The sequence below is a fragment of the Pieris napi genome, chromosome 3 (genome assembly GCF_905475465.1).
Source record: "Pieris napi chromosome 3, ilPieNapi1.2, whole genome shotgun sequence".
NCBI lineage: Eukaryota > Metazoa > Arthropoda > Insecta > Lepidoptera > Pieridae > Pieris > Pieris napi.
The window spans coordinates 10162754-10189364 of NC_062236.1; the positions used below are offsets into that span (position 1 = coordinate 10162754).

Consider the following 26611-nt stretch of genomic DNA (forward strand, 5'->3'; position numbering starts at 1 on the left):
CTACTCGTTGAGCGAGGAAAGTACTATCTAGTACCGGTGAGACTCCAGAGCCTGGTTACCTGGGTTGGGTACCAGGCGCCAACTTAACTCTTTAATTAGCGCCTGTGCACTTGAACCCCACGGCCCAAGAGTCTCTCAGAAAAAGGAACAAAATCGAAGTTGGAGGAAAGACTTATATTTCAGACATTTATTATTTTCCGCCTGGTCTGAGGCCGCCCCAGCGTTTTTGCTTGTCCGGTGAGACGGGGCAAGCGTGTCCACACAAGAAGTATCCCATAACAAAGCCCGTCCCATCTTCCAAGGGATCAACGTCATTCCATCCGGCCGCTTGCCATCGTCTCTAGCGATGCATGTTGGCTCCAAAATGGCTCGAACATTGAACAAGAGAGCGGCGTGGCGAGAAAAACGCCCTGCACTATTTTGGCAGTGGAGGCCATGGTGTCCAAGGACTTATGGGGAGAACATATGAGTACTCCTAAGCGTAAGCTGATGGCAATGCGAAGATTCAGGGTCCAAAAAGGTGCCAGTGTTTGCCCAGTCTGTTATTGAAGTGTGACCTAATAAGTTTTGAAATTTAGATTTGCAAAGAGGATCAGTATTATTATTATTTTCTTATGTAACCAAGTCCACATTTCAAGGATCGTCATGCTCGCTTAAATGTCATTGCTTGTGGCGGCGTCCAGGCGTCGGGTTGTCTCTCTCCCTAAAATATGGCGAGGGGGCCGATGGCTGGCCATGCGTCATACTCGTGAACGGGTGCTACTTGTGGTGACTGGTCGTACTTGAATTCGTGTATGCGGTGATGTTAATTATTTCGACTATGCGTTTGCGTGTTGTTCCCACGAGAATGTAAGTGCGTGCTCCTATTTCACCATGCCTCCTGCTGATAGGGGACAAGTCTTTGTTTTTATTTATGTTATTATTATTAATTACTTAAAATGTCATGTGGAACATGGTGTAATGGTTGCAGCTCCTTACAAACGTTGTGTAAAAAAAAAAAAAAAACATGGCGATTAAAAAGAGTGGCGGAGAGTTTATTGCCAGTTCTTCTCTTCCGTTCTACGCCCTTGATTTGAGAACTGGCAGTAAATGTAAAATTAGAAGCATGAATATTTATTTCTTTAATGACGAATCACAAGTGTACATTGTGTTACCTACGTGAATATCATTCTTGAACAATTATTGATACATTTTAATAATAATAAAATTATGCATAGCCAGCAGTATGGTTTTACAAGAGGTCGCTCCACAGCAGATGCTGGCATTCAATTAATTTCCGAGATTTTAAATGCTTGGGAAAATTCTCATGATGCCATTGGAGTTTTTTGCGACAGTGCCATCTCCAGTGTAGTTCACTGGTTTAATACAAATAATCTTAAGTTAAACGAAAAGAAGTCAAAATGTGTTAAATTTGTAACTACAAATGTAAAAAGTAGTCATTCTCAAATAATAATTAAAGACGAGGAAATAGACTTTGTTGATAATGCGGTGTTCTTGGGAATTACTTTAGATAGTAAACTCCAGTGGGGCCGACACATAGAAGGTCTTTCGAATAGGCTAAGTTCCGCAGCGTTCGCAGTAAAAAAGATACGCGATCTTACGGATGAGAACACAGCAAAGCTTGTTTATTTCAGCTATTTTCATAGTATAATGTCATATGGTGTTATTTTGTGGGGTAATGCAGCTGACATTAAATCGATATTTGTAGTGCAAAAGCGGGCTATAAGAGCGATCTGTGGGTTGTCCCCCCGGGAGTCGGTCCGAAGCAAATTTAAGGAATTACATATTTTGACTCTGGCAAGTCAATACATTTATGAGAATATTTTGTATGTGCGGAAAAATATAGATATCTTTAAAAAGAATAGTAGCTTCCATAATTATAGTACTCGTAATAAAGACAAAATTAGCGCACCAACCAGAAGGCTGCATAAAACGAGTAATTCTTTCCAAGGCAATTGTATACGTTTTTTCAACAAAATCCCTAGTGAGATACAAGCGTTGTCAATAAATAAATTTAAATCGTACATTAAAGTAAAACTGCTTGCTAAGGCTTATTATAATATAAATGAATATTTAAACGATCCTAGTGCTTGGATATGAGTTGCTCCAGTATATATTATAGGTAACACGACTGAATCTCTCGGATGCATTTCCAGACTCTGGGGCGATCGTCAACATCCACGACTGTTTTAATGTAAAGTGGGAACAAACCGTGATCCATGTGGTATCCAATTATTTCAGTATTATTATTATTTTCTTATGTAGCCAAGTCCACATTTCAAGGATCGTCATGCTCGCTTAAATGTCATTGCTTGTGGAGGCGTCCATGCGTCGGGTTGTCTCTCTCCCTAAAATATGGCGAGGGGGCTGATGGCTGGCTATGCGTCATACTCGTGAACGGGTGCTACTTGTGGTGACTGGTCGTACTTGAATTCGTGTATGCGGTGATGTTAATTATTTCGACTATGTGTTTGCGTGTTGTTCCCACGAGAATGTAAGTGCGTGCTCCTATTTCACCATGCCTCCTGCTGATAGGGGACAAGTCTTTGTTTTTATTTATGTTATTATTATTAATTACTTAAAATGTCATGTGGAACATGGTGTAATGGTTGCAGCTCCTTACAAACGTTGTGTAAAAAAAAAAAAAAAACATGGCGATTAAAAAGAGTGGCGGAGAGTTTATTGCCAGTTCTTCTCTTCCGTTCTACGCCCTTGATTTGAGAACTGGCAGTAAATGTAAAATTAGAAGCATGAATATTTATTTCTTTAATGACGAATCACAAGTGTACATTGTGTTACCTACGTGAATAAATGATTTTTGAATTTGAATAAATGATTTTTGAATTTTGAATTTTGATCAGCCCAGCTCCTTTGAAAGTTAGTTAACTATTATTCAGTGCCTCTGGGTACATATTAAAAAATAAAACGAAAATACTATTATAAAGTTTATTTGTTCTTACATGTCGTACAAAATATCTATTATATACATATAGGTTTCATACATTCTCCTAATCTGGTGGCCAAGTAAGTTCCCTTTACTTTTATAGTTTTAACTAGTATTTTAATACTTCAATTTGATCATTAACATTTCTTACAGGGCCAAGGATTTCCGAAAATTTGGTATTTTACTTTATTTCCGAATAGGTCTAGAGGAAAATGGTTTATACAAAAATGTATTGATACTATTCGACTTTCAGTTTTATAATACCAAAGTATAAGCTAAAGTGTCCAAAAACTTTTGATAACATTAAAATATTTTGTAACATCACCTTACGTGCGATCCTGCGCATGTCTTTTTTGTTAGAAAATAGTTAACGTGTAATGTTGAAACTTTATATATTCAAAAGCAAATTTCCGTCTTTGTTAAAAATGTTTCATCGAATTTCAAGAATAATTTTCTAAAGAATTTCAATTGCATTGTCAAAGTTTCTACACATTTTTATACTACAAGATATACGTCTTAAGCTGTATCGTGAGTATTAATCGCTATTGTAAAAAAAGTCTGTGTCGTTTGTATGAAAACAGCAAAACTAAGAATTTTTATACAGATATGTGACCCAGAATTTTGTATAGTAGCGTTGAAAATTTTGTCAAACTCATACTACCAGGTAAAAAGTAAAAAAACCAAATTATTATTTAAAATGTTTGATTTTGGTTGGTAAGTCGAAAGAATTTTTTTTTAATCTTTAAATGGTTCTCACGTAACATTCACTTGTTTTTCTTCGGTTTTTTGCAAATCCTCTGAAAGTGCATAAATTCAAGTAGTCTAGACAAATAAAAAATAAAGATAAACATGTGTCATCAAACATAGTCTATAATAATAAACTTCTTTAAGCCTATTTTGACAGTTGGAAGAATGTGCGCTAAAATTTGACTCAGATACTTGCTGTATTTGAATACAAAACCCAATTGTTACCAATGTTTCAAATTAAACTAAATTTATTAGACTAATTGTTTTTTAACAAATTGTACTTTAATATTACTTTACTATAAAGCGCCATTTACATCGATACTCTTTATAACCTTTATACCATGGTTAGAGGACGTCAGCATACATTATTGGCTAAATTATAACTAATTCTCATATATTTTAATAAGGACTTTATCGCTTGACGTTAAGGTGTATTCCACGTAATGTCTCGCTGTGTTGGTTGTACCACCAGAATGGGAATCATTCACTGTTACATATATCCCAATACGCACTTCACTTATCACTTATACACTTATCACATATCACTTTTCTAATAAGGGCGTTTGCACATTAAACTTTTGCACTTGGTCTAGAATGTTTTGACCCGTGGTTTCGTTAGGCCTTATCATCCTGGTTTTGTTTTCAGTATACATGTCTATTACGCCTGATTGTCGCAACACGCGCAAACAGTTGCGTATTGCGTCTGTCGATACCGCTTCACCTGAAAAGGTATAATATCTTATATTGTCTTTGGTTTATATAAACGCGAACAGTTTACATAGGTGTTGTCAACTGCCATAATTTAACTTATTGCTTAAAATATTAAACTTAAATATACCCCCTATAGAAGTCGTCATACTGAACTATTTCATATCCCCTATTTTGGTATAAACTATCCTCAAAATAATAAACTTATACATACTGTATATCTATATAATAAGGACTACGCAAGCCTTTTATTTCATATTATGTACAAACGGGTATTTTCGAAGGAAATTAGCAAATCGAATGGATTTTTAAGATCACCTAAAAACGCATACAAGTACATACATTGTCTGTGTACTTAACATTTACATATTTAATTTAAAAATCGTAAATATTATCTTTAAAGCTGTGGATTATCAATGAACTGTTAAATAAATTAAAACTCAAGATAAGCTTTAAAAATACCACCATCCCGGCGATAGATGGCGTTATTGGCAACTAGACTCATAATAATATCAAATTGTTTGTTCTAAAAAGTTTTGTATAAATACACGTTTATAGTTGTACTAACTCCTCAGTGGAATGATGAACCATAAGTTTTTATAAGTGTATAAGTTATACTAAACTGTTAAATGTTACTTAACCAATTTTTACTTAGTTTATTACTTTCTTTGATATATATATTTATATAGTTGAATAAAATCATTTTATTGTTACCAATCCAGTTAATTTTATTAGTACTACTTAACTATTTGTAAAGATTTATTTAATGGCGTAAAAGAACATTGTATTTAGTAAGTAAGTTAGTAATAATCTGTAAATCTTTCTCAATAAATAAAATAAAAAAAAATCGGTGAATTTCTAGTATCAGAATAAAAAATTCAGTTGTATTCAACTAATTTCAGCTTATGGAATTTCAATCTCTTTAGACAAACGAATGACAAATTTCTCACCATATATCATTCTATTCTGTGTAAAATCTTCCGTGAGTTTGTCTAACGCCGCTGTAACAACTTCCTTTTGAGACGCGTTTTTCAAACATTTTCCTGTTGCCGAATAGGCCTCCAGCAGCGGCCTGAGTGTACGTAACAAACGCCGTCTGAAAATAGAACAGTTACTAACAGAAATTCTATCGGATAAAAACCGGTTTACTATACAGGGTGGCCAAAAAGTCGTGGATCAAACGCAAATAGGGGATAGATAAGGTCATCGGCGGCAAAAAATTGTTCTACGGGAGGTATCTAAGGTCAACCCCTGCAGAGTTATGATTTATTTTGGTTTTTATATGAAAATTGACCTTTTTTTACTAATTCTTCTTAAAATTCGAAAATATCTACATCCTGTATCTTTCTCATAATATCCACTAGATTGGTACTGATGAGTTCTTGCGTTAGACATACTATTTATAGTTGTTTATTGAGTGTATTCAAGATAATATTAAGTGATACGATATAACATTTTTTCAAATCATAAATTTTTCTTTACTTTGGACCCCACTGTGAAAAAAAATTACTCCACCGAAAAGTGTCCCTGTACTACAAGTTTTGGCGCATTTAATAGGGATTCTGAAAAGGTATTACACGTGGCCATGAGTCGCTCTAATATCTTTCTAGGAAGAATTACAAACAACGATTGTGAAATAATAAATGTATTAAAACAATTATTTCTCAATGGTTGTTTGTAGGAAACAAAATATTTTACAATAAAATATGCTCAAAATTCCTGACTCTGACCATAATACTTAATCTGCACCGTCTAATCAAATTCCTACGTAACCCTCCAGCCATCTGTCCAATTTTTTGAATCTAGTGCGATTCACACAGTACTGGTCACAGGTAGGTAAATAATCTATCATAAGTCCGAATCGTTGTTGTTTTTTCGTCGTAGAAAGATATTAGAGCGCCTCATGGCCATATGTAATACCTTTTCAGAATCCATATTTAATGCGCCAAAACTTGTAATACAGGGTCACTATTCGGTAGAGTATTTTTTTTTCACAGTGGGGTCCGAAATAAACAAAAAGTTATGATTTGAAAAAAATGTTACATCGTATAACTTAATATTATCTTCAATACACTCAATAAACAACTATAAATAGTATGTCTAATGCAAGAACTCATCAGTACCAATCTAGTGGATATTATGAAAAAGATACAAATTGTAGATTTTTTCGAATTTCAATAAGAATTAGTAAAAAAAAGTCAATTTTTATATAAAAACCAAAATAAATCATAACTCTGCAAGGGTTGACCTTAGAGACCTCCCGTAGAACAATTTTTTGCCGCTGATGACCTCATCTATCCCCTATTTGCGTTTGATCCACGACTTTTTGGCCACCCTGTATATAAAAATATTATATATAGATATATTTAAATTATCATAGTATCCTTACGTTTTGCATGCTTTCCAGTAAGTATTATCGTTAACTGAATGAGTTAATAATCTAATAATTAACCAGAAAGGACAATTTTTAATATTTTAATTTAAGGAGATTGAAATTATATGATGTTTGATTATTTAATTTAAGTAATTGAAAAATGTACGGTTCCTTTGTACTTATAATAAACAGAATACAAAAGTAAATAATTCCGAGGAGAGTCCGAGGTCTGATAAAGAGAGAATAAATCTGCCTTGCCTCATACTTCCATCCATATCCCAGAAAAGAGAGAAAATGATTTTATAATATTTATTATTATAATTATTATAATCGAATAATTAAAATACCAAAGTAATTATTACCTTTCCGTGAGAGCCTCTGGTTTGTTTGAGATCCTGTACTTAATATTCCTTGTGGGGTCGGGTCGCTCCTCATCATCCATGTCTTCGTCTAATGTCTTTGCAAACCGCTGGGACCATCTCTGCTCATCCAGTACATTGTCATTCTGGGAACATTGTTTTTAATATTATTAACGCGATTAAAACAATAAGAAAGGTATTTTAGGGAGTTTGCGGTACTTTACGCCACATAATTGTGACTTAGAGGGCGAGGGGGGGACAGTAAAACGTTACAGCACGTTATATGGGGGAGGGGGGGAGTGTAATAAACGCGTAATACTTGAATGCCCTCTTATACTAAATTGTCCTGACAATTACGAACACAAAGAAATAGTGCAGTGGTTTGGAAATGCGTTTTATTAACGTATTTTGACTCGAGGATTAATTAATGACGCAATATTAAATATTTATTCACGCACGATCTATTTTTATGCAACGATAATGCATATATGGGTAGCTTTGACCTATTGGTAGTAGTGAGCCTTTCAAAAGTCGTTAATTCAAATCCCGGCTTTGCACCAATGACTTTTTCTTTATATGTGTGCAACACCGTACGTACGGTAAAGACTGATATCTACTTAGTCTCAATAATAATATCGACTAAGTAGTTTTAGAGTAAATTCATAACAAACAAAAAAAACTAATATTTCCTCTATATAGTAATACAGATTATCAAAAAACTAATCAATGCCGTACAAACAGAAACATTTTTGGAAATTTATACATCCTAAAGAACCCACAACAGCAAATTATTTTTTTTATGAATGTTTATAATTTTTTTATCAAATACCGTACCTGTACAGTACACAAAACATCACTCTGCACCAATGAAGCCAAAGCGTCCTGTATTCCCTCCTCCGTGCGATGACAAGGGGCGTTCAGTATGAACTCGTGTCCCATAATCCCGCAAAGTTCCAACGAACGCGTCATTAGCTCGTTGTGTCGTACGTACGCTGCGTCCGCGTCCGGTTCGGCGAGTATACTTTCAAGTGCCGTGACTATAATAGAAATTAATATAGGAATATTATAAAGAAGTTATTGAAATTACTGGTTGGGATATAAGGAAACAAATTTACTGCTACAATCAAATGCGTATGCCAAACAATCCAGCCTATTATGGAATTAGGTCCCCATTAGACAGGGAATTAGGAAGTAATCTGAGTATATATAGTAAGTGTGTTATTAGTGCCTATCTATAATCCGCTGTTTAGCTTAAACAAAATCTAAAATTAGAAGTGAAATATTTTATTATTATTTTTTTTTTGTAAAATTTATATTTACCATAATTGTCATATAATTTATAAAACATAACTTGTAACATATACTCTAGATATAGCATTATATACAACGTGTTTTAAACCTAATCACATTAATTTTCCTATTTAAAGGTTATCAGTATGCATAAAGTAAAAGTACAAGGAAAACGTTAATAATAATAAAGAAATCCATTTATCAACAAACAAATTAAATTAAAATGAGTCAATAAATTTAACACCTTTGCAAATTCATTCATACTAGACTTCGGTGAAGAACGTCAACGCCGCATATTGGCGTATTTTATTTAGCAGACATTATAAGCAATACATTTTAAATACGTTCAGTACTTCTTTAGACTGTCAAATAAATACTTTAGAAGGAAGAAACAATGTGCCCTATACGATACTTTAACTTTTTCGAAACTTACCAACTATAGCGGGTGCGGCATAATGTGCCACAACGGAATTGGCGTAGTAGGACAACTCAAGCGCAGCTGCCACCGAACATTGTGCTCGCACACGGTTTTCATCCCGGGATACTACACCGCGCCCCAACATATCCATCTGTATCACAAATATTTAAACTCCGTTTTATGGGTGAACTCGATAATCTTTAGGATTTTCTAGCTCAAAATTCGTCAGTAAACGTCAACCAATGATTAAAAATAAAATTATCTCACCTATAAAACGACTTAAAGAAGTGACATTTATTAATTCTAACTTTATAAAAAAAAATATTAAATAGGATCAAAAGTAAGTAGGTACATGAGAGTACAATGATAATTAGTACAATGACTTAGTATTATGACAAATGTTCTTATTATATGACTTAATGAAAATTAATGTGACATTTGCATGCCTATTTTTGTGTGGCTGATTGGGTGGATTTTTATAATTGATTAATAATAATGATTCTTGCAAAAAAAGATTTATTATTATTAATAAAAAAAGCTTACAGCATGTTTCAATACAGTCCTCGAGTCTCCCGCGTATCCCAGATCACGTCCTTCCCTCACGAGGGTACGCGATCTTGCCTCAAAACTATCGAGAAGTTGTTTTAATGTGCAGCCGGCCCTTTGTTCTGTTAGGAGGACGTACGCGACTACGTTCGTGCACATTAACGGTGTTGATACGGCTGCATCTATACATTCAAATAATTAGTGCTCATTATTCCAATACAATTTAAAAATTGGTATGTAAAACTTAATTATGGAACGCTTTCAAGCGATCTCTTCTCCTCTCCGGCAAACGTTGTTTTGGCATGTATATTAGTTCTATAATTTTTTTTTAGTTCAATAAAAAATAGGGGTTGAAAATGAAGGCTTGTATATATTTTTGTATGATGTATCATAAAATATATAAACAAAAAAATTTGGGGTGGACCCAGCCTTAACATTTAGGGGGTAGAAAAATAGATGCTGTCCGATTCGCAGAACTAACCGATATGGACACAAAATTTCACGAAAATCGGTCGAGCCATTTCGGAGGAGTTTAATTACAAACACCGCGAGACCAGAATTATATACATCAGAAAGATCTATACAATACTATAACAATAATTGATAGATTTAAGAAGGAATTCCTGCATGTGTTTAGGTTTTGTTATTTTGTTATGTAACCACTAAGACTGTGTGTGTTAGTGTGTGTGTAAATGTTTGCAATATTTTATTTTTGTATGATTTGTGGTATCTTGTTTTATTTAGACAATAAAGTTATCAAGTAATTAGTTAATTTCTGTATGAAACGGACTATAAATAATGTTAAATTTATTACACACATTTATATAAAAAACCTATTATTAACATAGCTTTAAACAAATATTTTAGGTTTAATTTTAAACATTATCCGTATTCGTATATTAAGTCACAATCTCATCTAGCAATATCAAACACTAAACTTCATACAGAATTTTTTTGAAGTGAAACTTCTTTATCGGGGTTGGAAAAAATTTTTGTGTAACATTTTTTCGTTACGCGTCACATGTTACGGTTACGCGTCACATTTGACCGTTACGCGCGTCTTTTTCTTATCCCTACCACGGTTGATTCGAAGAGATTCTAAACCATTAATAACAAAAATGTATAATAACGATAACTATGATACTAAAAATTCTATTACAATTTATGAAATTCTGTAATAATCTTAGTGGTAATAAGGTAAAATGAAATAATTGTATTATTTGTATTCCTGTCTATGATAATAAAAGCCTTTTGATATACTATCAAATTAAACTTTATATAACCAATTTCTGTAAAGTTGCATATAGATCATTTTTAGAAAAATAAGGTCATAAAGAAGTTTCACTTCTAACGTGTGTACACTAGTACACACGTTAGAGTAAGTTTTTTTTTACCATTGAAACTAGGATGAGGAAACTACGATTTACTTCTGAAAAAGTAGTGAGCTAGATAAATATGTGAATCGTATTTAGAAGACATTATATATATATTTATGATATTAATAAAACATACCATACACCAGATGCCTGCCAATAGCCTCTACCATCATCTTATGATCCGCACTGACATTGGCTCCGTAGAAACTGCTGTGACTGTTAAGGATATGTCTGTCTATGTCCATCGTCAAATTGTTATTTGTTGGAGTAAGCGGCCTATCTATTGCTGCTTTTAGGTGATTGTACTTTTGGAAGGACGTTACTAGCTCCTGAAATTCAGTTTTTAAGGAATGAGAATTTTATATTTTAGGGGTAAATTTTTTAGAAAGGATTATTTACCACGACATATAACTATATAAAAAAAACTACTGAAGATATTGCCTATTTAAGATAAACATTTCCATCATATATTTCATATTCTTAACTCTAGCGGTTATGGCAGCGCACGCCAGAATAGCTCGCAGATGGTAGATTTTTTACTACTTACTTGATATTTTGGATAATTCACACAATAATGTAGATATAATGTATATCTATATTATTGTAAAGTTTCATTACAATCAATTCAGTAGTTTTTACGTAAAGGAATAACAAACATCCATCCATACGTGCGAACTTTCACGTTTATAATATTAGAATAGGAAATTTATATGTTAAACGTAGTTACACAAATGTGATACCCCAATGGCCTATTTAGAGCCATTTGACTGCAAACATTGCTATATAAAGTTTCTTACCTTCAACGATATAGGCTGATTGAAATCCACCCTTATACCCCCATGATTAGTGTTCAAAGTCCTCCAAATTCCACGCAAAGCCGACCAAAATGTCTCCATCTGTTTGGGCATACCCAGTTGCTCCCTGACGAAATTTCCATCCACCAATTTGTCATAATTCAAAGTAACCGGTACCAATAATGCATCATCAATGGTACCTTCGAGGTAGGCCTCCAGGATAACTGATAGGATACCCGCTGAAATTGTTTAAATTTCGATAAGCTTATATTTCTTAAACCTTGTTTATATTAGTAATTAGTAGACGTTAATAATTAAATAATAATATTTGGGAACTGGATCAAATAAAAATTTAATTAAAATTATTGATTAAAGATAAAAAAATATTGTTGTTTATTGTTTTTTTTTTAAAGTCGACGGCGTGTGTCAGGCAGTGGAGGCTGATCACCTACTTGCCTATTAAATTAAAAAAATGATCATGAAACAGATTCAGAAATCTGAGGCCAAGACCTAACGAGGTTGTAGCGCCACTGATTTTTTTATTGTTGATTTAGTAAATTCTTATCTCACCACATCCATTTCCTTAAGTAAGCCGGAAAATATAAATAAGAATAGGAGTTAATATAATAAATAATCCGACAAAATAAGATAATCACACAAATAAAAAAAGGGTGCGTGTACTTATGTACGCGCGTAAGAAGTTATACTTCTTTGGCATTATTAAAAATAGTTTTTGATTGCATGCAAATAATTAATTACAATTAAATAATCAAAGACTGGAAAAGGAGTCATTATAGTCAATAAAGTTCAGTTTACATTTGAAAAATTAAATAAATAAATATTTATAATAATTATTCTCTTACATTAAGTGTAACATAAATTCTATTATTATTCGAATGTTGTTTTTAAATTATGTCCAATGCCGTTGCATCTTCCGTGGGCAACTTCATTCTGTTAATTTTGTGTCACGGTGCGCGCGCATTGTAAAATTTCACTCTCATCAATTTTTCATAACGCGCTTAAAGAAGTATGACTTCAAAAATATATATAATATATTTTCAAGGAAGTTAAAGAACACGTGTAGTTAAATTTAAATCCTTTATAATAAAATTTCCCAATCTATGGATTCTGAGACAACAACATAACAACTCTCAAATACATGCGCATACACACCCATTCACACACTCACACATTTACTCATACTTAACATAGTTGTAACTTGTAACACTAAAATTACTTAAAAAAAACTGTTTTAAACATGTACCATGTACCACGGAATAATTGTTATCTAGTTACCTACAACACAGGGACTCTCTAGTGTGGAAACTAGCGATATATGAATTTTGTCACAACCCTGTCATAAATAAAGTTATTATTATTATTAAATACCTACTAGTTTCGCAGTCCAACAGCAGGTTGTAAGGACATTACGAGATCGGTGCCTTGAATCCGCTGTTCGTTATAATTTAAGCTAAAGTGTTATTTGTTGTTAAACGGAATCAATCTAAATTAAATATTGTACGATAATTATTCGTGTCTTTTGTGCTCGCACCTTATCCACATGACACCCACAAAACCCGCTAATGATATCGATGGAGTGATGATATTTCTTCGACATATTATATTAGGATTACATAACATTTTTTTATCCAAAATTTTTCGTTGGTAGGTTTATATTTTTTAGTTACATAAAACATTTTGTTACGCTCATAGGAAGATATTAAAGTTTAATGAGCGTAATTTAAAAAATCATCTTACCTTTAGGTGCCTGCGGTTTTCCTGTCCTTGTCCGACCTCCCTCTATGAAGAACTCGAGGTTATTGTTTGCTGCTAAGCTATTTAGTATATAAGCCCTGCAAAAATACATACAAATAAAATATACTGTATAATGTTTAATTATTTTCTAAGCCTATATTTAATTATTCTTTCGCCTGGCAATAAATACATAAATTTCGTGAAAAAAAAGAAAACTATTTTCAGTATTTTTTATATACATATTTTAAGTACGAAACAAATGCACCTTAAACACTTATGTAACGGGCTAACATTAGGTTTCGAGGTAACAATAGATTATTTACTTGAATATTTATTTTTTAATCTAATAGGCAAGCAGGTGATCAGCCTCGTGTGCCTGACATACACCGTCGACTTTTTGGGTCTAAGACATGTCGGTTTCCTCACGATGTTTTCCTTCACCGTTCGAGCAAATGTTAAATGCACACATAGAAAGAAAGTCCATTGGTGCACAGCCGGGGATCAAACCTACGACCTCAGGGATGAGAGTCGCACGCTGAAGCCAATAGGCCGACATTGCTTGGACCTTTAATAATATACAAACAATGTCCCATACCACATGTCCCAACGATAATGCTGCTTTTATATTATAAGGCAGGCTGAAACGATAACTGTTTTGTGTGTTTAATCAATTCAGTGAAGTTACCTAAGTGCTGATTTATAGATAGAATCTTCGTGATATTCTGAGCCGTCAACTCGCCGACGTATATAAAACGCGCCGCAACCGCGCAGGAACCACCTGAAACAGTTTTTGAAATTAAAAGATGATCAAAAATCTTTCAAAATTTAGAAATGAAATCTATTTTTTTCCATGTTTTAGACTGATTTTATATTTTTAAACACGTAAAACACGTATCTTTATAAAATCGCTACATAATTATGATATCAATTTAGTCTATAATCTTATATCATGTCATGTACATGATGATGATATTTCATATAAATAAATTAGTTTACAAAAACGTGCGTGTACTTATGTACACACGTTAGAAGTTATAATTCTTTTGCGTAATAATTTTCTTCGAGCACTTTAGAGGGACGTTTCCCTCTTCGAATTGCATTTTAATGGTCACTTCCAATCGAAACGATATAAGTACTAATCATGATATTATACAATAAACACTATGTTTCTTATCTCATTGGAACGGGTTTACTCATATAGAAATCATTATTTTAGTTTAAATAAACACGACTCTGACAACTTGTCGATAAAACAGCGCCATCTAGCGGCCCAGACTGTTTTACCGACGTTTGAACAGATATTCAGACAGTGTGCGCGCGCATCGTAAACATTTACTCTCATAATTTTTCCCTAACGCGCCAAAAGAAGTATAACTTCAAAATAGCTACCACAAAAAATAATACCTTTAAATATAATTATATTCTATAAGTTTTATACTAACCCAAAGAACGGTATCCTCATATTATCACCAGCAGCCACCAGCGGCGGCCTCAGGCCCGTCAGGTACAGCGTGAATGTGACTAGAATGTAATCAAAGTGGGACCTATGTAGGGGCACGAAGACAAGCGGTAGACCCGCAGCGTTTGCGCGGCGTAAACGCTCAACGCACGCCGCTCGAGTGCCGCAACCGCCGCCGGCGACCCGACGCACTGCTTTGTGGCATAACCACGCCACTAATCTAAAAAATATACACGTGTATTAAAAATTACTTGTATTGCATCATTAGATTTTTATATGCGCGTGCGCTTGATTTTGACGTTTAAACTAAACCTTGATTAGACTAATTATGATGGTGACACTAAACGATGGGACATTTCGTTTGATTATGATTGGTCAAATTCCTATTTTTAATACCATGTAAAACAAAACACGGCGCTATCGTTAAACAACGTTTTATAACTAGACCATAGGTCGTAAACGTATAAAGTCTCAAATTATTTATTTTATTTATCATATACATGATCTTAAATAGAAAGTAGTTGGTGTGGTGGAAACACAAACTGGACACAGTCCAATAATTAAAATAGCTATAGAATGGATATTTCAATTATTTAAAAATAATAAGTTTTAAAAAATGGTTAATGATATTCCAATTTAAACTGAACTACATAAAAACGTTCTTATCGATATCACGCTATGACAGTCGTGATTTGCAATCGTATTAGACAAGGGCAAGGTTTTATCACACGATTTTGTGTCTTAATCATTTACATATGCTTATCATAATGAGTACCATAATTGCGATTTTGACCCGGTAACCGTAGTTCTTGGATATAAATTTATTAAAACCTACACTAAATACATAGATAAATAGTACTCACGTCTACTATATAGGTATACGTGTACAGGTTTTAATAAATAATAATAAAATTATTTCCAAGAAATAGATTTAATAGTTACCGAGTTTTTCATTCTAATTATAATTTCTTGTTGTATATAATTATAATAATTATAGTTATATTTCTTATAATTATAATTTTATTAAACATTTGCCGTATAATATTAGGATTTTACAAGACCACTCGCCGTCTCTATACACAATCCTTGAACGACAAATTCCACTTCGAGGAAATACATATATCATTAAAAGTAAACATGGCATTTGCTAAGCATTCAAGAGCCTACAAATACTAGAAAATATCACTAAAGCGTTGTAAAACACATAAAGAAATATTCTATGAGCAAACTTTTTGCATATAAAAATATTGACAAGTCAAACATGTGACAGCGTACATACTTTATATCTTATCAAGAACATACACATAAAGAATATTTGATAATACATGTGTAAAGATGACTATGGGGTATGAAGATGGGTAGACAAGAGGGTAAACTAATTACTGTAATTAAATTTTTCACGATTAAGGATAGCTAAAAAATCGTCCTCAGCCTTAGGCTTACTTAAATCAATCATTTACTATTTGGGCATTATATATTTTTATATATAAAATGACTAGTGGGCAAGAATGCCTACTCGCAAAATAGCAGACGCAATAAAAAAGATGAATATATTTCCCCTGATCGCATTCTTCAGGGTCTCTATATCACTAATAATTATAGACGTACAACAAACTACGACCGCATTTATAATATTAGAATATGTTTCTTACTTTAGCACATTAGTGGACATGGCGGAGCTGATATCAAGAAGAACTTTCATAGCTTTCGCCTCCACTCGCTTTCTAACCGCCGCATAACTGGATTCCTTTTTAGTTTCTTCTTTTTTCTTCCCTGGATTCAACTCCTCCTTTATCGTCTCTTCTATTGCGTTTTGGAAACGCTCGTCTTTTACCACCTGAAATTTACCAAATGATTATCGTCTCTCTATTTAATTAGCTAATTTTTTTATAGGATACACGATCTTACAGGACGCCCAAAAAAGCAGACGTCGCAGCTCATATACACCCACTTTAGTTGGTGCGTTGCCGGCATTAGGGAGAGGAGTTTTCTCTTTTTTTAACAATTGGAGGTCGTATCTCCCTTGGAAGACCCCCCACCGGGAGTCGATTCCACGGTTCGCTCGTTGATGCGGAACAAATTTTGAGTTAATACGTCCGCTCGTACGGTGATGAAGCGAGGCAGGAATCACCCCAAATAACTCTTCAGAACACTCTTTGTAGACTACGCATTATATATGAATAACAAGATATTAAGTAAATCTTTAACGAAATATTATACAAACATTTAATATCAGTACTGGGTTGACTGAGCCCCGTATTCCAGGCATGTCACTAGATTTTCTACATAAACTTTGACAAATTTTCTAGTGCTCAAGACTAGATAAATAATAATAGGTCTGTCACGTTCGGTAATCACATTGGAGTCACCAATGTAGAGGAAGGATGGGGTCCAGTCTAACCGACTGGACGAACCGAAGGCCCCAGTGATGAGATCGATATATCCTTAGCGGCCGAAAAAACTTCTTAAGCGCAGATTCTAGATGTCACTACAAGTCTTTCTCTTTGAAACAATTTTCTACTATTTCCATTTTTAATCTTATTGCATAATATGCCTTCGACACTTTTTCCTTAGGTACATAAATCACAACTTTTAAGATGTTATTAAATTTTTTTTTTAAAGACAATTCACACCAATTGACCGAGTCCCATGCTAAGCTGGTGAAGCTTGTGTTATGGGTACTAGGCAACGGATATACATACATATTATAGATAGATAGACATATAAATACATATTTAAACACCCAAGACCTAAGCACAACACGAAATGCTCATCACATCGATGTTCGTCTCAGCCGGGGATCGAACCCGGGACACATGGATTCGCAGTCAGGGGTACAAACCACCAATGAGTCGTCAAATATTGAATGAAACTAAAGAAAAATATGAAGTAATACCTTAGGGACGATATCGCCGTAGTCAAAATTCGTCAGTTGAAAGCATTGTGCCAGATCGCAGAGGTACCGCGAAACCACTCCACCATTCGCAAAGGTCTGCCTGCCAATATCCAGAATGTTGATGACTGCACTTGATTCCGCTACCTTTGAATCCTGCCATGACTCCTGGAATTTAAACATTTTTATAAGTACAAGAAAAGAGTTGCTTAAATAAACTTACTTATTTATTTCGTAATCCTACAGCTAACAAAAAGTATACATAATAACAATCAATTACACTAAAAATATAGCAAAAAAGGTTTTTACCCACATTGACAAACGGGAAAAAATATACAAATTACACAAACGTTATAGCAAATAAAAATGTTTATTTTTGTGTTTTTAAACATATTTTTCAAATTAAGGTATAATTGTTTGTTTGTTTAGTTTTTTGTAATTTTAATTTTTTCTATGATTAGTAATTGTTTTTTTTTGTAATGTTTGTTTTGTTTAATAATATGTTATGATCTCTATATGTATGTCATGTTTGCCTTTAAGTGCTTGTCACATTAAACATATTTTTTTGTGTTTGTTTTTACCAATGTGTCAGTGTGCCGAGCGTTGGCAAGCTTTTTCTCAATAAAAAAAATAAGGTTAAACTTTTTTATAAATGAAGTCAACTAAAAGCTTCAATCATATTAATACAATTCAGACGAATTTCATTATTTATTTAAATGCGTTTCAATATAATATATCCAGTTATTACGTAAAAAAACGACTCTAGAATACAATAAAATAGGATAATAAGCTGATAATGATTCATAATATAAAAATATAGGTAATAAAAAGCAATTAAAGTATGTAATTTGATGAACTAATTAGTGATAATAAAGGTTACGAGTTGAGCATTCTATATTGTCAAACCGACATACATACATTGTATTTCAATTTGTGTATTATTTGTCAATAGGTCGACGCACTGTCAGTTAAGGGTTGACCAACTCTAAGAAAATAATAATAAATATTGGCAAGAATAAAAAATATTCATGTACTATATTAGTACAAAATAAACGAAAACAAGCCAGGACATAGTTTCAAATTAATAATTCAATAAAGATAATTTAACAGTGACGAGACAATTTCCTCAGATAACAAAAGGATGATTTCACGTTTCTGACTAAAACATAATTTTGTTTATTTTCAATTTCGTTAACTTAATTTTCCTCTTCGCCAACCCTAGCAGGAGTTTCACTGGTTGGCGCGCGGCAATCACGCCACATTTAAATTTGGAATACGTTGACAATACACGCGTGTACATGGTAGTTATCCATCTCGCTCATAATACTAACAAACGACGAGGATATAAAATTAAATATAGATTGACCGCTCTAAATTTAATACCATTGATGTTATTATTCATCAGTCCACGTGGTCTTCCTTTCAAAACATAATATTTTGAATGAAGCAGTATAATTTGTTGCCAGATTTACGTCATTAAAATCTAATGTTTATTTGAGTCAAGACAACATCTTTTTTTGGAATGCCTCGCTATTTGTAAACAATTTATTATTTACAATAGTAATAGCTTTAATTATAATGGAATACGAATTACAGAATAAAATTAATAACTAATTAATACATAATTGATTATATACACAACATTCTTCACATTCGTCATTAGATTCAGAAAATTAATTTTAATGCTTATTTTACGTAAGTGTGAAATCAACACACCTATTTAATTTGAGTATAGGTTACGTGTACTTTTTCTTTTAAAGAATTTTCTTTACATTTACTCTTTCAATTTTAGTATAACCAAAGCTATGTTTATATGTATTTTTATCAATCAAGCGGCCTTTTAGTGCCCTTGAGTCATTGACCTACTCGTGAACGGGTACAAAAAGTCGACTACTGAGTATTAATGCGCATTGCTCATTGTATTCGTAATTTGAAATAATTTTTAATCTTTATAATGTTTATTATCTTTATCGCATCCAAGGGCGGATGGAGAATTGTCATTTTAATCAACAGGATTTTTTATTTCCGGTTTGTGTATCTGTGAACACGTACGCACGTGAAAATCAATTAAATTAATTTTGTATTAAAACAAAATTCCTAACTAAGGAAGACCGTGTAACTCAGGGTTTTTTAAAGTAGGTGTAAATTCGTGTATTAAATGTCGAGTTCCGTCAGCTTGACCTCTTAATAAGTACGTAAAGAAGGTCTTTACTTTGTATGTAGAATGGATGGGGACCTTGTGAAGTTTATAGTTCGATAGATCTTTCCTCTACTCATGACTAAGTAGCCTTAATTTCGTCCTCGTCACGAGATTCTGCTTGACTACTAATTGCTTTTAAATTGTCTACTGACAATCCATGGTCGTAGGATCCTTTAACGTTGTAGATGTCGCTAGAAGGGACAGGACAAAGTATACATATCATCAAAATAACGAAAATTTAATCGCATTTGTAGAAAGAATATTACTACGATTGGTAAAAGTGGAATAGAGAAAATAATGCACAATTACAGAAGCTAGAATTTTTTTTTCTGACTCAATGGGAAACGATTTATAACCGATGAATATCTCTTTATCGGACAATAAAAACGAAAATATCGTATACTGTGAAAACTCAATTTCGCCTTGGTTAAGATCCGGAAAGAATGGAATCGAACCGCTGAAAATTAGTAGAGGAATTATAAAAATTAAGGTTATCTACCTTAAATTTTCACTTCAAAAAAACTTTCTTCTCCCACGATGATTCGCTATTCGCTATAATAGGCGTATATTCGCAACTGAAATAAACCATGAGGGTCGATGAACGAAATACCTCCGTAGGCGGCTATCTGACTCTAACGGGAATCGAATCGCCGACACGATTTAAGACGTGATGCTATGTTATTAGCACTCATATAAATTTTAAAATAATCGCGTAATTAAGCCACGACTATCAAACAAAAAGGGGTATAATCATATAATAATCATGTTTTTTTTCTATTTTGGAAAGTTGATAAGTTATCTTTACTAACATTAAGATTTTACCGTTTTTTTGTATTATAAATTAAGTCCCACACTCTTGCACTCCTTCACAATTTTTTAAAAACTGTTTTCTTTAATTAGCGATACCTGTAAGAGATCGCTTAGTAAGGCCGTCTGTTGCACCATGTTTTTTTTAAGTTTGTTTTTAATATTATAATTAAATTCTTGTGCAATAAAGTGAAATTAAATTTAAAGTTTTGATTTCGAAAAATTTGTAAGGTTGGAAATTAATGCTCGTTTATAAATGTATGATTAAATTTTAGTTATTTTGTATAAATAACATTATTATAGCGTTGAAATTACATACATAATTTTAATATTGCCGTCATATAATGAATAGTTCTTTCTATAACAATATGAATAAAATATAATAATATTATAACATTGTTTTAGGTAGAAATAAAAAGAGAAAATACGTGTATGTTTCAAAGTAAAAGTCACGTGATTATTTTATTATTTTCAGTAATCAAGATATTAAATAATAAAAAAATTCTTTGTCTAATAAATAAATCATAAGATATTACAACTATTAGCTTATCGTAAATCTGTGAAATTAATATTCAAACAAATGATTACAGTAAAAATCTCACCGATAATTTTTATAGGACTAAGATACTACGCGATTGGACGCTTTGGACATTATTCTCTATAAATAATAATTTTATAATTAACATATTATAATATTATTATTTATCAAGGCCGTTTTTGCACACGTATTCCATTATAAACGATGTTTAAATCATAAACCAATAATTATATCTTTTTTACAGTTTCTAAACAAATAGTTATCGATTTGTGGCCTTGTATGGAAACGGTCAAACAATGACCCCAGAAGCGCAAATAATCCACCATTAGTAAAGACAATTAATACTTGAGTCTCGTTCTAGTGCGTCTAAGTTCTCCAAGTTATCCACGATAATTCCATCTAATTTTTTGCTTGTTTACATCTGCTATAGAATATTTGAATTAATTATAAACAGGCCTTGGTTTTGTTAAAATGATATTATCTTTGATACAAGTTATACCGAAATAGTGTTTCGTTTTCATAATTTTGTCTATGAGTTAGAAGAGTAACGTGACAAGAAAACCTCTATTAAATGTAATTTATTAAAGATTCGCAGGGCAGAGGTTTCCAATTCGACGTGTTTGTAATTTTATATTTCGAGTTTCACATGAATTGTTAACTAGTTCTAAAAAGTGTTTATACGTATTGCACATTAAATAGAGATGTATTGTACTGATTTGAGGATAATAATTTGTCAAACTCATGTAAATATGCATCAAAAAAGTAAACATGTCCTAAAAGCATACATGCAAAACTAACACACAGCTATTTTGCGCAGACGCAATCTTAGCGTTACCAATAGTTATTAGCTACGACGCAAAATGAATTATTAATCCACTCACGCGCTCCGACACAATACCGAAATCACAACTAAAAAAATATGATCACCTGGCCTTAGACGTATGTATACGACAATTTAACAAGCAAAGCAGACGAAAACACACACACACAATATATACTTAGTCTTGCCATAAATTTTGGAACAAAGAAAAATAAAAAAATTCCATTGCAAATAACATTTATTACTTTTACAGTGTGTTAGTTTAATACATAAATATAAAACAATTTTAAATATAACAAGCTTATTCGAAGTGTTCTCCATTGGGTGCAATACAGTCTTTTAAACGTTTAGACCAGTTGTCAATAGAAGCACGCACTCTTGACATGGGAAAATTCTTCACTGCCAATCGTACAGATTGTTTGAGGGACTCCATGGCGTTTAGAGTAAGCCGTACTCTCTAAAACTGACCATAAATCATAATCCAGCGGATTAAGATCGCGACTAGACGACGGCCAGTCTTGAGCTCTGATAAGTCCGAAACGTTCGTTTCCAACCAAGACTGCGTAAACCGAGCTTTATGACCCGGCGCCGAGTCTTGCTGGAAGGACCATTCTTGGTTATTGAACATGGTTTTGTTAAGGGGCTTTACTTCCTACTCCAAGAATGGTATTGATACACTTGTGCCGATGTTTTGATACCTTTTTCACAAAAGTATGGCTCAGTCACTCCTTCGTAGCTAAAACCCCACCAAACCATCACTGAAGTCGGATAGTGCCCACGTGGCACTCTGTCGACTAATTGGAAAGCTTCCTTAAAGATTTGAGCATAAATACGGTCACTTTGTTTGTTAAAATGTTGCTTAATTGTAAAAAAATTCTCATCCGTTAACACAATTTTTCTGTGACCTACCTTTGCGTACAGCCTTATAGTTGTTTCGATTTTACCACCCTATTCAGTTTTAAATTATCAGTTAAGAAATGACCAGTACGTTTCTTATAGGCTACAAGTCTTAAGCCATCTTTGAAAATACGCGACATAGTTCTAGGTGCTATCTTCATCTCCCGAGATTAAATCTTTTGCTTTCGGACAGGATTTCTTCGAGTTCTTTCTATTACTGCTTTGAGCACCTTTTTCGTACGACCACTACGTGGACAGCCAGGCCAGATCTTTCTCTGTCACAAACAGAGGAGGTCTCATTTTACTTATTAATAGCCCGGTCACAAATATTTTACTAATACCAAGCGTATTGTATTTGGCTCTATACCTACTTTGTGTAATGCAATCACAGCGATTCGGTTCTCTTTATCAACCCACTTTATTTTAATATGGCAAAATATTGTACAATGTGTTGGCGCCAAAATAAGAAAACTCAATGAACAATCATATAAAAATGACAGATTCCAAATTCAAAAGTAATATTTTGCTTATTTTTAATTGTAACAGTATTTATGGCCAGACTAAGTATATTGAGGTTTGATAACACAAACACTACAGTTATTGAGGTGAACGCTCAACAATGTGTAATACATAATAGTACATAATTATTAACGGTAAGGTGAAACACGATAAACTTTCTTTAGTGTAATACTGGGAGTTTCTTGCTATAGAAAAGTTTTCATACGACCTTTTTGAAGTAATATTAATTTATTTTTTAATGAAAACGTTATAAATAGTGATATAATTTTAATAATAATTGTACATATTACTTTCTTTGATATATATTTATTTAGTTGAATAAAATTATTTTATTGTTACCTACAGTTAATATTAACTAACTATTTGTAAAGATTTATTTAATGGCGTAAAAGAATATTGTATTTAGTAAGTAAGTTAGCAATAAGCTGTAAATCTTTCTCAATAAATAAAATAAAAAATAAATAAAAATATTTATCGCTATTGGTAACGGTGAATTAAAAAACTCATCGCTTTAATTCAATATTATTTCAGTGTACCTTTTAAAAACATTTTATTTTGTGGAAAAGGCAAGTAAACATACCCTTGATAACGGAGCACATCGTGCGCAGGCAAGTCCAGCTGATGGCCTCGTGGGAGGCTGTGGCGGTGGCACAACTGGTCCATTCTTAATGCGATAGAGGGAAGATGTTCTTGTCTGAATAAAAACATAATAATTTATCACACATTACATATCTTCCGACGTCTTGTCTCGTCATCCAAAATTAATAATATACAAAGTGGTTCATTTATTGTTGGCAAAGACGTCAAATTCAACTCAAAAGCTACAAACACAAAATTAACTACTTCAACACATAAGAATTTAATCTTTACACTCACATTTAAATTGTTTAATGCGAGGCCTTTACTGAATTAATTAGATATAATATTCTTCCGCAATTTAATTGAAACTTGAAACAGACACGTAGACGAAATATATTTGTATCCACTTTTTTCGGCGATATAAGAATTAAATTTTTCGTTTCAGAATGTTACAATTTATAGTATTACGAAGAAATAGATGAAATAACGTCTTTGTGGTTTTAGCGCATTAAGCGAGATTACATTGGAACGCAGGAGAAACAGACGCAAATATGTGTTTGATGCACTACAGCACCTCACACAAAATATTGCAAAAAAAAGCAGCGGCGCTACAACCGTTAGATTTCTGTATCTCTTTCGTGATATTATTTTTTCTAATAGGCAAGTAAGTGCCTGACGGCCTATAGGGACTAAGACAAGCCATTATCGCAGAATGTTTTCCTTTACCGCACGCGCGAGTTTTATGTGCGCACATAGATGCAAGTCCATTGCTGCATTTCAAACCTACAAACTTTGGGATTAGAGTCACACGCTCAAGCCACTAGGCCAACGCTGCTCTACAAATGAAAAGTAATTCTCTATCGACAACTTACTTTAAGTCTAAAAACTCAAAGAAATATATTGTTTTATTTTTATTTCGAAGAATTGTTGAATTATTAATTTTCAAGTCTTGTGATTAATTCTTGAAAAAGGCAAGTGGAAATCATATATAAAAAATATCATATTGTAACTTCACTTCCACCGCGTACAGTAACAATATAGATGTTAGAACAATTCAAAGCTTTCAGGCAAGATATGCGAACTGCGCAATAATTATAATTATTATTATGGAACGGTCGTTTACATTATTAATTAAGAACTCGTGTATAGATAAGACGCTAGAGATAATGTGTTTTATGCAATGAGGAATTAAAAAGTAAGTACGTGATAGGACACAAACCCAGGACCTCTGGTTGTTCTATCTCATGCATCACAATAAAAGTGAATGTTCTTTAAAATATCACTAAATCTTTTATAGACGTTCTGTGCTTTATTTTACCAAAGTAATTGCATAATACAATGCGTGCCCAGCAGACTTTAGGATTTCGACTTTTTTCACGTCTCCAATATAATATGGAAGCAGTGTTGACCGAATGGTATGCGACTCTCACATCTTAGGTCTATGTGCGCATTTAACACTCGATCGTTTGGTGAAGGAAAACATCACAAGAACACCGGCATGCCTTAGGTACACCGTTGCCTATTAGACAAAAGACAAAACTAAAAGGTTGTAACGCCGCTGATTGTTTTTAGAATACAGTATGGGATAGTTGACATCATCTTTGCTAGTAAACTTTCTAGCGTTTTTGAACCAAGCCTATTTGCACCACGGACTTTTCGCCTTTCCGGAATTCTAACTATTTTCACCTAATGCAGTCCGCGTCTTATTAAAGCTACTTACCGTTATTTCAGCATCAAGTTTAGCATATACATCTGTATGCGGCCGCATCTTGCGCGTGCGCATCGCGTGCCTTAGAGAGCTCGTATCGCGACCACACCATCCTCCTACTCGTTCCCCTACCACTTCTAACATATCTGCTACACGGCTGTAACAATACAGAAACACTGTCTTAATTATCTCATGGTGGAAAATCTATTTAAAAGTAGTATTAGAAACGGCGTAGAGAAAAATGGAGCGTCTCTGAAAAAAATGAACTATTTTACATTTTACTTAAGATAAATAAAAAACACATATCTAATTTTTTTTAAGTAACAAAGGTATATAAAAAAAAATCTAACTGACTTAAGCTAAACCTTATTGCGTGGACTTGTTTAGTCTAACATATTGTGTTGATGATATTAGTGTAACATTACTTGGGCAGATTTTGTGGTGGAGGAAAGTTCGTACATGAACTTTAGAACTTAAAACGAAATCTTGTTTATGCTGGACACAGCTATTATGTTGTGTCATAGCAGTGTTGGCCAATAAGGCTTAACTTAAGCGTGATATCATGGGTTTAAGTCCGGGCTGTGCGCCAAAAACTTTCATTATGCACTAAAAGAACTTGAGGAAAACTATCAAAGAAACAAATGCAATACTGATTTGTGTTTACGATTTTTCTGTAAAACTTTCCTTAGTATTTTTGCACTGGGCAACAATTTCTTTGATTAAATTTTTTAATTCTTCCATGAATAATGATAATTTTACGCGGCTTATTGGCACATTCAGAAAACAGGCTTCAACAAAAGTAATTTTAATTCTAAAAACCGGTTTAGTTAGAGGCACTAATTAATGATCATGTTACATAAGATTAAACTTTATTGTATCA

At 33.1% G+C, this 26611-nt stretch overlaps 1 protein-coding gene across 6 annotated transcripts in view; it reads right to left on the bottom strand.

The window, feature by feature from the left end:
• Positions 1-2932: 2932 nt before the first annotated feature.
• Positions 2933-26611, bottom strand: part of LOC125063257 (glycerol-3-phosphate acyltransferase 1, mitochondrial) — a 42191-nt gene continuing 18512 nt past the window's right edge. For all 6 annotated transcript variants that reach the window (XM_047669609.1, XM_047669610.1, XM_047669606.1 and 3 more), the window contains 15 exons: positions 25744-25888; positions 24025-24138; positions 17667-17831; positions 16423-16607; positions 14754-14990; positions 13997-14089; positions 13315-13409; positions 11560-11795; positions 10899-11091; positions 9384-9568; positions 8856-8991; positions 7967-8169; positions 7136-7278; positions 5350-5495; positions 2933-4412 (listed from right to left, as the gene is read on the bottom strand). In XM_047669609.1, the coding sequence (XP_047525565.1) occupies positions 4234-4412; positions 5350-5495; positions 7136-7278; positions 7967-8169; positions 8856-8991; positions 9384-9568; positions 10899-11091; positions 11560-11795; positions 13315-13409; positions 13997-14089; positions 14754-14990; positions 16423-16607; positions 17667-17831; positions 24025-24138; positions 25744-25875 (2442 nt within the window). In that variant the 5' untranslated portion in view covers positions 25876-25888 and the 3' untranslated portion in view covers positions 2933-4233. The remainder of the gene's footprint in view (positions 4413-5349; positions 5496-7135; positions 7279-7966; positions 8170-8855; positions 8992-9383; positions 9569-10898; positions 11092-11559; positions 11796-13314; positions 13410-13996; positions 14090-14753; positions 14991-16422; positions 16608-17666; positions 17832-24024; positions 24139-25743; positions 25889-26611) is intronic.